General features: G+C 41.6%; 1 protein-coding gene across 2 annotated transcripts in view; it reads right to left on the bottom strand.

Moving 5' to 3' along the window:
* Nucleotides 1-13326: 13326 nt before the first annotated feature.
* The window catches only part of LOC146175044 (venom metalloproteinase BumaMPs1-like), a 144754-nt gene continuing 143651 nt past the window's right edge, over nucleotides 13327-14429 (bottom strand). For both annotated transcript variants that reach the window (XM_084583447.1, XM_084583446.1), the window contains exon 15: nucleotides 13327-13464. In XM_084583447.1, coding sequence (XP_084439573.1) covers nucleotides 13354-13464 — 111 coding nt within the window. In that variant the 3' untranslated portion in view covers nucleotides 13327-13353. The remainder of the gene's footprint in view (nucleotides 13465-14429) is intronic.

Here is a 14429-nt window from a genome sequence, read left to right as displayed (position 1 = left end):
GAAGTTTTGTTTTTATGTTAGTTGGGAGGTCGTTAATGTATATGAGAAATAATAACGGTGACAAAATCCAGCGCCCTGAGGAACACCTGATGTTACGTCAATTAGCGATGAGTTATGACTGTTGGCGGATGTAAACTGTACACGGCCTTTCAGGAAGTGCTCAATCCAGATGAGTAATGTCTGCGGGATTCCAAGGGAGGCAAGTTTAACTAGTAGATGATTATGGGGAACACGGTCAAATGCCTTTGAAAAGTCGAGAAATATGGCGTCAATTTGTAAGCGGTCGTCCATGTACTGAAGGATGTCGTGTATGAATTCGGCGAGTTGAGTTTCACATGACAGAAACTTGCGAAAGCCATGTTGAAGCGGATAAAAGTATTTCAGCGATTCAAGGTGAGTGATTAGATTTGATGCTATCACGTGTTCCAGGAGTTTGGACGGAATGCTTGTGAGCGAAATTGGTCGGTAGTTATTAGCTTTTGATCTATCGCCGGATTTAAAAATGGGAATTATTTTTGCTTTTTTCCAATCGTGAGGGACTTCGCCATTGCTAAGCGACTGTGTGAATAACACGTAGAGTATCTTGCTTGATATTGCGATAGTATTTTTTAACATTTTGGGGCTGATTTGGTCGCAGCCAGCTGACGATGATAGTTTGAGGGATTTAATCAAATTTGCTATTCCATCAGGACTGATTTGTATTTCAGGCATTGGAGTCACCGATAAGTCGGTAAATAAGGGGATATCGGCGTTAGGGGTAGAAAATACTGATGAGAAGTAATTGTTTAGGGCCGACGCACATTTATCAATTCCAATAGGTTGCTCATCTGCGTCTAAGAGTTCTATTTGGTTTATGTGGATTTTTGGGGAGAGAATTCGCCAGAATTTGCTTGGATTTGACTGCAGAATTGACCAGAGGTCCGAAGAAAAAAAAATTTTTTTAGAAGCCTTTAATTCTTTCACATAACAATTCGCACTACGTCGATATCGCTCCCATGATTTTGAATTGTTGGCTTGTTTAGCATATCGGTAGAGGCGTTTTTTCTTATTAAGCAGGCGTTTTAGACGATTATTGAACCATTGGTTGTTTGAATCACTCTTTACGAGGATGGTCGGAATGTATGAGGATTGCAGATTTAACACTACATTTTTATATAATTCCCAGTTGGTATTAACGGAACGAGCAGAGTATGAAGTTTTAAAGTGTTCATAAAAGCCTTCGAGCTCAAGGTTAATTTTTTCGAAGTTCGCCCTCTTGTAGTCAGTGATTAGTTTATGAGTGGGAGATCGCTTTTTGATAGGCAGTGCTATGCATACATGAAGAATGCTATGGTCGCTGAAGCCGGGTATTAGGTTTATACTTTTGATGTCATCCGGATTAGATGTAAGCAAGAGATCGAGAGTATTGTCGCCCCGTGTAGGGTATGTTATTACCTGATGTAAGTTGAAATCTAAAACTAAGTCTAGAAACTGGTTTGCTTCGTTTGACGATGACTTATGAAGTTCTGATAGCAGGGGCCAGTTGATGGTCGGATAGTTGAAGTCTCCGAAAAGAAATATAGGGGCGTTGGGTAATTTCGTTCGAATTAACGTCAGTGATATGTGAAGGGAATTGCTAAACGACGGATTATTTCCTGGAGGACGGTAACAGACACCAAAAACTACTTTTATAGCTGTACATTGCACGCAGACCCATGATAGTTCGATGTTGTCATGGAAGATGAGTGATGATGATAGGGAGCTTCTGACGGCTAAAAGTACACCTCCTCCTCTTTTTTCCTGCCGATCACGACGATACAGTGTTAAGTTGATACTGGAAGGGAAAATTTCGTGGTCGTATATATCCTGGTGTAGCCACGTTTCGGTGAGCAGAATGATGTCCGGTTTACTATCTTCGATAAAAGAATGAAGGTCTTCACGCTTCGGGATTACACTTCGTATGTTGGTATAAATGATACTGAAATCTAGAAAACAGCGCGGGCGGGTGCTTAAAGCAATCGGAGTGAATTGCGGGATAGGGCGTCATTTTGCATTTGCACAAGTATTATCAGATGTTGAAACAATGGGCGAAGTGGGGCGAGGCATGGTATGCTCTTTTACGCTGTTGGATGCGGAATCGTAAAAGTAGCATTTGCTTCCCACGTGTAGTTTATCGAAGGAGAGCTTAAACGCGCATTTCAGTGGCCGGACGAATGCCAATAGTTTTGAGCGTGCAAACCGCGTGGAAGGAGCGAAGTCTTCTCTAATGGCAAAATCTGTATCTTTGAGCTTGCGCCCACAGCTTAGTATGCTTTCTTTGGTTTTAAAATGGGCGAGTTTGACGATTATTGGGCGTTTTTTCCCGGATGAGAAGTTACCAAGGCGATGTGCACGCTCTATGCACGAAGGGTCGAGCTTAAGGTCAAGATTTGTTTCGCAGAGCGACAGAACTTTGTCCTCGGAATCTTTCCATTGCACATTAAAGGAATCTTCGATTCCAAAGAACAAAAGATTTGCTCTGCGCATGCGATTATTGGTGTCGATATTTGCTGCCTTCAGTGCTGCGATTTCCTGTTCAAATTTTTGTGTCATGTCTGTGTTGGCGACATTGCCTGAGCTTTTTTCAGCTGTGTCAGAATTATTGGTGCGGTTTAACAAATAGGATATTAACTTCTCTTGTGTATTTTGGGCAGATTTAATTTGTTTAATATCTTCGCGAAGGACAGCGAGGCTAGCTTCTAACCGCGTGATGGCTTCTGTGAGTTCATCAGCATTAAGAGGGGGTCCAGGATTTTCCTCAACATCGCCGGAGAGTAATAACAGAAATTGACAGAGCAAATCAAAAGCATACACTTCACAACAGAGGCGAAGGAAGTTGGCAAGATCGCGGCATTTCAAGTCGTAGGGGCACGACACCGCGACGAGGAATCTGTCATCGCTTCTTAGTTCTCTACAAAACGGGAGGTAACGAACCTGGAAGGTGAGTACATTGGTGAACATTCTGTGTCTGGCGGTGTCATGCCCCGAGTAGCTGGTGGGTTGCTGGTGATTAAATAGGCTGTGCTCCGGTCCCGTGACAGTTGACGTCGCCGAAGGCCAGGTTTGCCAGGTCGATAGCCAGGAGTGTGCTAGTAGTGGCGGGTGACAGGCGGTGTTACTCTGGGGCAGGAAAATTGTAGATGGCGGCGGGCTTGCTTCATGCAAGCAGATGATTCCGGTAGATGGCAGGCAGTAGACCGAAGGGCACGCACTTGCCAGGATCCAGTGCGTCAGGACCTGGAAGGTGAGTACATTGGTGAACATTCTGTGTCTGGCGGTGTCATGCCCCCATTGTGCAACAGCATTGTGTAATAAGCAGAAGTGGTGTGTGGATATTCAAATTTTTGTACGCGAATAGAATATAAATTGTAATCTTCGCGTTGATGGTCTATATTTTTTTGAACAATGCCTATTGCATCGTTTTTACCATGAAAGGTCGAAGTATAATATAACGAGAATAGAATAAAAGCCGTTTTGATCGAATATTTAGGGGAATCCCCCAAGGTGGAGTAGATTTGTAATGAGGGAGTAATTGCTCAATGACGTTCACACAAGCGTAGCCAAACAGCTACAAAGGAAAGCTACACAGCTTTCTCAGAAACTTCGTAGTTAAAGAAAAAATTTGCTCCTGGATCAGGGCGAATATTTCTTTAACTACAAAGATTCTGAGAAAGCTGTATAGCTTTCCTTTGTAGCCGTTTGGCTACGCTTTGGTGGACGTCAATGAGTAATTTCTCCCTTATAATAAAAGCTTTGTGTTTGCCGCGAAGGCGTGATGTAGTCAAAACATTTAAACTTGGAGCTCGATAACAGTACTTTTATTAATGAAACAGAGCAATGTCACATGATGTTAAAGAAACAAAGACTTGAAGACATTATATAATGTAAAATTCAAGAAGAATCCTTTGTATGAGTTGTTAAGGTCGACATTGTATCGAGCCAGGAGTATTGGTTTTTACTAAAAGCGTTTCTTGTTCACCAACGACGCCGCTTAGTTGGTCGTTGCAGGGTACTTCGTTTTTATAACCGGCACCTCCTGCTGCATTTCATCCATTTAGTATTTTATTTTCAATTATTTTCTTTTCGGATACATTTTAATAAATTCACTGTTGCTTCGCCAAAAAAACGTTATACGAGACCATAACAAATTATTAACGAGGGTAAAATAGTAACGTCTTAACAAGGATCATCCTTCTGGGGATGGCGCGCATACCACCAAAAACTGCTAACCGAAGTATCGCGTTTCTCCGCGCTGGTTTCTCGGCAGGCTGCTTCTTTTTGTGTACCAAATCTTGTTTAAGAAATTCATGAAAATACATTCTGTAGTCTGTCAGAAGAGCGCAACAAGAACAAAGTTTTCTCCTCTCCTAACATATTTATGCGCATGCGCTTGAAAACGGTTTCTTGCTTATACCTAGAGGGAAACCTGCGGCGCAGCACTTCAGCCCCCATTGCGTGCTAAGTATCTTGTGTCGGTGTGTTACTTGCTGCGGGACCGTCGGATTTTTCGGGAACGGAGAATGGCGTTGCTAAGCTGCCTCATCACCATAAGCGTCATCATCTCGGAGCGCAGGCGTAGAGCACAAGAAGCCATAGTAGCAAAGACGCAAAATGTGACGACGCCGATAAAAGGTATCTTTTTTCTTTTTCGCAGGACATAACATAGAAAGTCATGTAAATCGTATTCTGCCAGAAACTTCAGAAGCTTAAGCTTTTAGTTTTGTCCTCTGCCACTTAGAGAAATCCTCCTCCCTTGTCGCCGACAGTCCTAATTCCTGGAAAATATGCATACTTGACGCCCTTGTCCCTGTACAAGTCTATAGAGGGTGGCAAACATCCACCTCTGCAGCCGGTAAAGAACCCTTCGGGCTGGTGGTCAGAGATCCCCATCGGCACGTCATCGATGGCGTAAGGGCTGCTCCAGCCCTTATTCTTCTAAGGGATACCTCCTGCAGTCTAGTTAAGTTATGAGGGAGAGGGTAAGTGCACGGTGGCATGAGGGCACGTGTACGCTTCCACAGAGGGGATGCTAGGATGGGGACAACAGAGCGGGCATCAAAATTTAGTTTGGTGGGTCGTGCATTAGTGTTCGGAATTTGGTGTGTGAGGTTGTCAACTTTTTCCTTCTCAACGTTTTCAGCATAATCCTGTGACCAGTGGAGCTGGATGCGTATCTGTTTTATCATTAAGTGCATGGACCTCCTGTGTAAGACATAGTGCACTTGTCTTTCTTTTCAGTTGTTTTGCGGCGGCTAAGGAGTCATATAGGTGTGGGCTGCTGTTATGGATTGCATTTTATTTGTGGCCTTAACAGCATTGTGGATTGCATAAAGTTCCATTACAAGTGGGTATGGATGTTCTGATTCGTATTTATTATGTACTTTTAGCTCATCGTATGTCGGGCTGGTATCTGCTGTTATGCCGCCATTTTCTATAATCGACGCGTTTGTATATGTATTATGGGTTCCTGGTAGTACATCAAACAGAGGCCTCGACGCTGGCTCGTCTTTGCGATTTAGCTTAGATGTTTTATTCATCGTAATAGTCGTGAACTCCCATGAAGGAGGCCAGCCATTGTCGGTGTTTGCATTGTCTCCGCATTAGTCAAGGATGCCATGAGTATGGCTTATTGTTAGCTTCATATTTCTTGTTACCTGTCGCTGTTCAATGAGTTCTGTCAGTGCGTTGAGTTGCGGAAATTCCTAAAAAATAGGGCTTGGGGTAAGTTTGGTAAGACCATGATTGTGGGCATTGCGTTCCTATTACTCGTTTCTAACTCTGCCCACTGTTTCCTCGTCAGTCTTCAGAACTGGGCCTAGTATAGTATCCTGGAAGGACGCACCGATTATACAAGACGTCTTGCCATCTCCGTTCGGGCTCCTTCTCCCCTTGATGAAATACGTTTTATCAAGCGCAAGGAAGTCAGAGCTAATTTTCAAATCCTATGGAGTAGTTGTGTTCCTTTGCCAGATTTACGAATATCTAGACCAATGGCTCTCAACTTATCCACCTCATAGAATGCCTGATTTACAATCTTGAGCGCAATTCTTTTCGATGCCAATTGTTTCCTTCCATTATTATTTGCACCATGGATGTAGCTGGACTTTTTTGGGTGACAGCTCCAGACCTATGGGATGGACGTACTCATCTAGTGTATTTGGAGTTCTTGCAAATAAATATTTTGTGTCTCAAGGCGTATATATATATATATATATACATATATATATATATATATATATATATATATAGAGAGAGAGAGAGAGAGACTTAAGGTAGGTGACACACGGTAGAAAAAACAACACTTTATTCCGACGTTTCGGCCGGGGTCCGGCCTTTGTCAAGGAATGTAGCTACATTCCTTGACAAAGGCCGGACCCCGGCCGAAACGTCGGAATAAAGTGTTGTTTTTTCTACCGTGTGTCACCTACCTTAAGTCTATGCCCTACCGGACCCATTCGAGCTTCAACCCCCTTCCTATATATATATATATATATATATATATATATATATATATATATATATATATATATATATATATATATATATATATATATATATATATATTTTAACATGGCGTGCGTAAATATTGAACTGTACCTCTGGTATTTCATCTAATCTTTATGCTAAAGGAATGAATGTGATATTAAACAACTAAGGTGCTAAAAGTGACTCCTGCGGCGCACCTCTGTTTGAGGTGTTATTGCCTATTTGTTGTCCATTTATCCGGACAGAAAACGCCCTGTCCTTAAACAGGTTTTGCACTGCTTTTATGACCTATAGGAGAATGCATATACTTTTCACGTTGTTAAGTATCTGGGTATGTAAAACACGTTATCTTAGGACTTTGCAACGTCGGTAGCTGCCACAGTGCGTACTAGGTGGCTATGTGGCGACGCATGTACGACTTCCTCAGCTATTATAGCCAACCAAGTTTCTGTGCCAAGGATTGTACAGAATCTAATTTGCCGAGAATGGTATTTATACGGACTTCCTAACCACCATGACAGGCATAGTGGCTATCATTTTTCATAAACCTTGCAAGTTGTGGGCGTTAGCGACATTGGCCGCAAAGATTGTAGGCTGTTGTTTTCCGACATGGCATTAAGCCCTTTTAGTGGTAGAGTGTAATAAGTGGTGTCAATCGATATAGGTTGACATAATATAGCTGCAGAATAAATAATTAGGCCAATAGGTTAATTAGGTAATTAATTACAGACAAATATAATAGTTGTCCGCAGCTGTTGTGATAATTGAGAAGTGATAGAGGTTAATGAGTGGTGGCAATGAATAGAACGTGACATATTGTTGTGTCCTAATTAATAATTAGGTCAATAACGTAATGTGGTAATTATTTAGAGACAAATCACGCAAAATCAGGTCCGCAGCAGTTGGAATTGAAAATTCATAGAGGGTAATTAGGGTGTCAGTCGACAGAGGATGATGTAATGTTGTGTGCGAAAAAACAATCAGGCCAAAAAGTTAATTAGGCAATTAATTAGAGGCAGAAAATGAGGAAGTAAAAGAGAAGATTATCTCATTAGCGAATGGCTTGGCTCTACATTTGAATGTATCAAATACTAAAATAGTTACTTAAATCAGTAAGTTGGGTGACGTCAGATTTGACGTCGCGCAACAAGGAGTGGATCCGATATACGGCATAGGAAGGGATTGGCGCGCGATATGAAAGTACCGAAGACCAAAAATATGGAAAACAAGAAGTGAATAATGTGACGTCAAGGATGGGACGGCACGCAACCGGATGTAGAGTTGATTTGAATGTTCCAACGACAAAAGTTGTTAATTAAGGCAGTCAGTTAAGGTGACGTCAAGGATGAGCCATCCCGCATCTGGAAGTAGAGCCAAAAAAGGGCATAGGAAGAGATTGGCGCGTAATTTCAAGTAACAAACACTAAAAGGAATAAATAAGAAGTGAATTATTGTGACGCATTAAATGTGACGTCATGCAACCGGAAGTTGAGCCGAAAAAGGGTATAGGAAGGGATTGGCGCGTAATTTCAAAGTACCAAAGACTAAAATGGCTAAACAAGAAGTGAATTAAGCCACTAGAAGCAACCAGAAGCAACCAGCAGCAGCATCCATGCTTTCGTATTATATCAATGCAGATTCTGCAGTGCTCTTTATTTTTGCCCAAGCAAGACTACTCCAGGTTTCAGTCAGTCGCGTAAACCCGACTTGTAGCCATGTTTGACCTTTACAGCGACCGCCGATGGGGCTCTTCTTCAAGCCGTCGGGTACACCCGGTCTGTAGCCACGCCGCGCCGCAGAAGCGGAAGACAAAGAAGTGAAAAAAAGAAGAATAGAATAAAGAACAGAAAGAGAAGCTACGTCAGCTTTGCTTACGCAACCTACCGGGTTTAGCTAAAGCTAAACCCCAGCTAATTAAAAAAAAAAATCTTGCTGCAACCGAATGCTTGTGCCTTCAGTTTCCTTGGAGTGACGGCATGGAGACTCGGAGCCGAAGCCGCACTACAGCATCTGTAGTCATCATTTAATAGGCAATTGGAAATTGGAAGGGCCGAACAGCCTAAATTACAACGGTAGCATTTTCCTGTCTGTGAACAAGGAAATGCCGCCACGGAAAAGGAAAAGGCAGCCACCATCGTCGTTCGAGCCGCGTTACCCTCCTCTGTGATGGGAAGAAATAATGGTTGCGCTTTTACTTCTGCTGGCATATTCATAGCGTATTTAAATTTGTCTTTACAGAATGAGCGCATGCAAGGCACGAACGACTGCCTTTCTAACGTTTTGTCCTTATTCCTCTCTACCTTTTTTTTAAACCTATTCCAGTGTGCGGATAATCGAGTCTGCGTTGAGACAGTTTTTTCAGCTTTGTCTGTGACCCGCCCTTCTCACCCAATAAAAGCACTCATTGCAGAGTTTGTTCAATACCACACGGTAACAAAAGCTGCCGTCAGCTCTATAGAATAAAATGCGAAGGACAAAAAAAATGAAATTTTTGTTCCTGAAAAGGAGCATAAACTTGGTTTATTTTTATTTCAAATGCACAAGATTCCTGTTTGGAATGTGTATAGGCCCCGTGCGCATTTGTTCTCGAGTAGCAAATATTTCTCGGTTGTTTATTTAGCATTGGCGTTGCGTGTATTTGACACCGATTAACGTAATTTCTCAGCTGCGCCCATTTCCTGTCCCGCCTATAAGCACGCAGTTTCTCATTGGCCTTTTAGTGAACAAGAGATTTCGAGATTAAGACCTAGTTACCTCAGAGAAATTGCGAATATAACTAACACTGTGAAATAGATTTAACGGCACTCCGACAAGCCGCAGCTCATGTGGTACATGTAAATTCAAGGAACGCAGAGAAAGCAGACCACCTTAGCGAACGGCCCATCACGGCGAGTACTTTAGCAATAAAAAGGCCCTCTTAGGTTTTGGCGGCCTATCCGACAACACAGCAAGCTCTCTGTTTTTATTTGATTGTAGTCTACGGGTTTGGCAGTACAGGGTTAGTGCCTTCAAATGCTCCAGACAATTGCCGTCATCATGATGAACTTCGTGCGCTTGGAGAACGCCTAGATGAACAAAAGCAAAATATTCCTAGGGCCGCATCCATTCTTATTCATTCATTCATTCATTTATATTCATTCATTCATTCATTCATTCATTCATTCATTCATTCATTCATTCATTCATTCATTCATTCATTCATTCATTCATTCATTCTACAGCATATTGATTTAAAGTCACATTGCTGTGGCCTGGTACCCAATTTTCAAATGTCTAGGGATCAGAGAGACAAACGTTTTTACTATTGCAGAATCCACCGACGAAGAGAGAGATGAACACAAGGATAGAGAGTCGGAAATTACAGCCACTTTAGAAAAAGGGGAGTCTAATTTCCGTAAAGCGAGTGCCACCGCCAGAAACTCCGCTTCAAAAATTGGGGTGAAGTCCGGAAGCCGGAGAGAAAAAGAGCAGTCTAAATGTGGACAATATATACCCACACCCGCCTTTTCATTACTTTGAGATGCGTCAGTAGCTACAACTAAACTAGCAAAAAGGCTTTTTAAATGATCTTCTAATAATCCGTTTAGAATAACGGATGATAAGTTTTTAGCATTATTCGGGAATACGTCGTCAAAGACAATTTCAATAGATGGACCGATGGTTTGTATGGGTAGAATACTAGGAAGGGAAACATTTAAAGGGTCCAGCAAATTTTTGACCATAACAACCTGCGGGGTGTGAAATTCAGGCCAATGGACACCGAAAAAGGAGGTCGGTTGACAGCAAAAAATAGACATAAATCGGTGAAATTCTGATTCATATATCCTTAAGTACGTCTGAACGGTTAGAATTTGTAATCTTTATATCAAGGGTGGAATCCGGGCTTCAAGGTAGAGCACATTTTTGGCAACAAATTTTGGAAGTCCAAGACACAACCGAAGCGCTTCTCGCTCCAAGAGAACAAGCGGTTGAATTTTATAAGCTGCTGATCCAGAAAACAGGATTGAACCGAACTTTAAAATTGGACGCACATACATAACATACATCATTAAAAGGACATATCTCCGCATTCCAGACCGGGGACGACTAATTCGGCGCAACATGCCCACGTCCCGAGCCCCTTTCGTAGCAATATGGTTAATGTGGGGCTGCCATGAAAGATTATCATCATAAGTGACCCCTAAATACTTTAATGATTTAACGTGTGGTATTATTTGCTGCTGATACATTACAGACAGACTTACAGAATCTTTTATATTGAATACGAGGACTGCGCTTTTGTTCACATTTAATGTGAGACGCAAGCCACACAACCAATTCTCAATAGAGTTTAGGTACGTTTGCAAGTGGAGATAAAGGGATTGAATATCCGATGCAGTTGCAAAAAACGCAATATCATCCGCATATACGTAAGTGCGAACGTCATAATTAACTGGTATTGAGCTGAGTAGTATGTTGAAAAGGACTGGTGAAAGGACTGCTCCTTGCGGCACTCCCCTGGCTTGCTTATATCTGCCAGAATGAACGCCATTTAATGCACAGTAAAACTCTCGGTTTTGGAGGAATTCAGATATTCAGGCTACTAAATAATGTGAAAACTGAAGAGATTTTAATTTTTGCAATAGAATTCTATGCTCAACGCTATCATAGGCCTTGGCTATATCTAGCGTTATCAAGGCAGCGTGCATTTCTTGGCGCCGCGCTAAAAGAACTCGACTCTCGGCATCAGCATGCGCATTCCAGATGGAACACTTTTGACGGAAACCAATTTGGCAAGGGCTGAGGATATTTTCTTTATTCATGAATTCCGAAACACGTATAAGTATGACTCTTTCAATTAATTTTACAATGTTTGATGTTAATGCAATTGGTCTAATATTATCAATGGACAAGGCACCGCCTGTATTCTTAAGTAAAGGAATTATTTTGGCAAGTTTCCATTCTGGGTGTATCCAAGCATGTTTGATGGAATAATTTACTAGCTCTAATAACGTCTCAGGTGATTCGTCAAAAAGAATTTTTAACATTTTTGAAGTTACTTTATCAGGACCGGGAGCAGCGGCTGGTAATCTCATAGCTATAGGTGAAAGCTCACAAACGGAAATTTGAGAATCATTATTAGCTGGTTCCATTGGCATTACAAATATCGAGCCCGAAGGAAGTGCAGACGAGAAACGCTTCTCCAGTCCTTTGGCAGTTGTTTCAATTGTGTCTATTGCTTCATGGGGAGTCAAAATAAAGGAATGTAGATTTTGTGCTTGCGGAATCTTCTTCCGCGAGCGTAAAAAACCAAAAAGAGCAGTTCGTTTGCCAGATTTAGAGAGGAAATCAAAATGCTTAGCATCATACTCGTCCTTCGCTTTTGCAACTGTACGTTTAAAAGTAGCTGCAATGAACTTGTAATCCTGCCAGTATTTCGGGCACTGGTTGTGGAGAAGCTTTTTCCATGCCGCCTTTCTACGTCTGTAATCTCGGGAACAATCAGCATTCCACCAAACAGCTGAAGTATTCCCCTTTGAGCTCCGTACCAAGATCTCAGACTTCTTACGGCAATACTCAATCACCGAGCATAAGCGTTTTGATTTTTGTTCTTCATCCGTGTAAGTCAATGACTCAAGATCAGAGCGTAACGTTAACTGAAAGTTATTATAGTTGATAAATGACTTCAACTGAGAAGTCGCTGGAGGTAATTAACCTCAATTAACCTCAGGGCAATTAACCTCAAACGTAATCGTTATGTGGTCGCTAGAGGTGCCACAATCAAGTGTCGACCAATTAATAACGAAAAGACTGGGAGAGTTAAAAGTTAAATCTAACACAGATTGACTGTGTTTTCTTATGAAAGTGGCCGAACCCGAATTTCTACAGGAAAAGTTATTATTTGTTATCCAATCCCAAAGACGCTTGCCACAACTATCTGTCTTGTAGCCTCATGACACATGATGCGAATTAAAATCACCAGCCAGAAGAACTGAGTCCCGACAATTAACTAATAGCAGATCTAGAGGCTTTTTATCTTGTACAACACTAGGGAAATAAGCATTCCCTAAGGAAAACGGACAGTGCCCTGGAATTTCAGTCTAGGGCCAATAACTCACAATCTATAGAAGATAGCTGAAAAGAAATCTTAGCTGTGATAGAATTTTGTACAGACAAATATAATTAAACCTCCTCCTTTTTATTGGCGATCTTGTCGGAATGAATGATAATTTTGTAAATAGAAATGCTTTTAGGCTGTTAGCCAAGTTTCTTGCAAAATAATTATGTGTGGATTATATTGATAAGAAATGTAAACTAAATCTGTTGAAGCTGTTAGAATTGAAAGACAGTTCCACTGGATAACTCTTAGTGCCCCTATGATTGCGAAATCTGGGCAGCCGCAGCTGCCTGCCCCAAAATATTATCCTTTGGCTTTGATGTATGCTGATGTTTCTTTGATTTTGGTTGGGACCGCGGAGAAGAATGGTTGGACATGGGAGACCCACACCGTTTTAGAATTCTTACATCTGATTCCATCATCTCTGCGTCATTAATGTTTCCATCGTCATCTGGAGGAGCAGCCCTGTGAGGCGAAGCAACAGTAGTGCTTTCAAGCAAATTAGAGCTTTCAGAGGGCATGTTTGCTATGAAAGGGGCTCTTCCTGATTGCAGGGCTTGCGTTGAACATGCTTGTCGTCGTTCTCTTAAGCAACAGGCGCTGAACATATCAGAGCCCAATACCTGTTTTACAACTTCATTATTCTCCCCACATTCCAAAAAAATTTCATTGGGGATCGCGGCTAAAATACAGGTGGATTTCTAGGGATTTCATAGACGGTGGGATACTGCGATGACTGTGAGAAAACAGTCCTATAGTGCTTTATTAGGCAAAATTATTGTCAAGTTTTTGGGCATGGGCTTAAGATTCCGTGTGGCTCTCCTCTTCCAGTTGTGCTTAGCACAAGCCCCTCGCCTGCATGTCTGCGAAAAAGAAAGAGGTGGACAAATTTGTTTATTGGTAGAATTCAAAAGGTGTCATTTCTGGGGAAATAACCGAAAATACCTGAAATGTTTTAACAAAGTAATGAACGCTTTGTATCAACCTTCACAGAAAAAAATGGTGAATTGAGAGCAACATCAGTTAAGCTGTAAACAGTCCCCACTTAGGCACTGATTGCGAGTGAAGAACGAAGTTCAAGTTCACAAAATTATTTTTTCAGTATGCATGATTGTTACTGCCTTTTGGTAGTGGAATTCACTATCGGTGTCTATCTAACGCTTTTCCGGAGCATCCGTAGGGAATATTTTTGCTGTGGATACTCCCAAAGCTTTCGCCGATTTGTTTCAATGTGCTGTAAGAGAAGACCCGTAGAACTTCATGTTATAGAAAAGTCAAACCGCTAGCCTGAAGTTTATTTCTCGAAAATATTAATAAAATGAAACTAGTTTAATAGCGATCATGTAATGAGGACAACGATGAGCGAGATGAGAGTACTGGCACAAAATCAGGGTATCTCATATTTGAACACGCGGTATTTCATGCCCGCAGAAATAAAAAATGACCGAAATTCTGCTTCTGGGTAGCTTTGAAAGAATACATGAACGCTACAATAAGGAGATCAAATAGAAAGTTCAAGGTAGATGTGACAGAACATTTTTGACGAAATACATGCTTCTACATGTACTCAAAATTTTTATACTCTTCGCTGCTTAACGAACACTAGAAAGCTGTGAACCGAAGAGCTAAAACGAGGTGATTACGCAAGATTGGTGACACACGAAAACAAGGACGCCACAATACTCATCATCCACTGGTGTGGTCTGCCAGTGCGTGATAGAAGGGTGGAAAATTTATATCAGTAATCAGCACAAATTGTGCACTGTGCTAAATAAATTGCACTGCCTTTAACAGCGAACCTGTACTTATCCTAATGTCATGAGACAAG

Source organism: Amblyomma maculatum, chromosome 11 (genome assembly GCF_055883805.1).
Source record: "Amblyomma maculatum isolate TAMU_Amacu chromosome 11, ASM5588380v1, whole genome shotgun sequence".
Classification (NCBI taxonomy): domain Eukaryota; kingdom Metazoa; phylum Arthropoda; class Arachnida; order Ixodida; family Ixodidae; genus Amblyomma; species Amblyomma maculatum.
The sequence above is the reverse complement of the archived record's forward strand: the minus strand, read 5'-3'. Positions and strand labels throughout refer to the sequence as shown.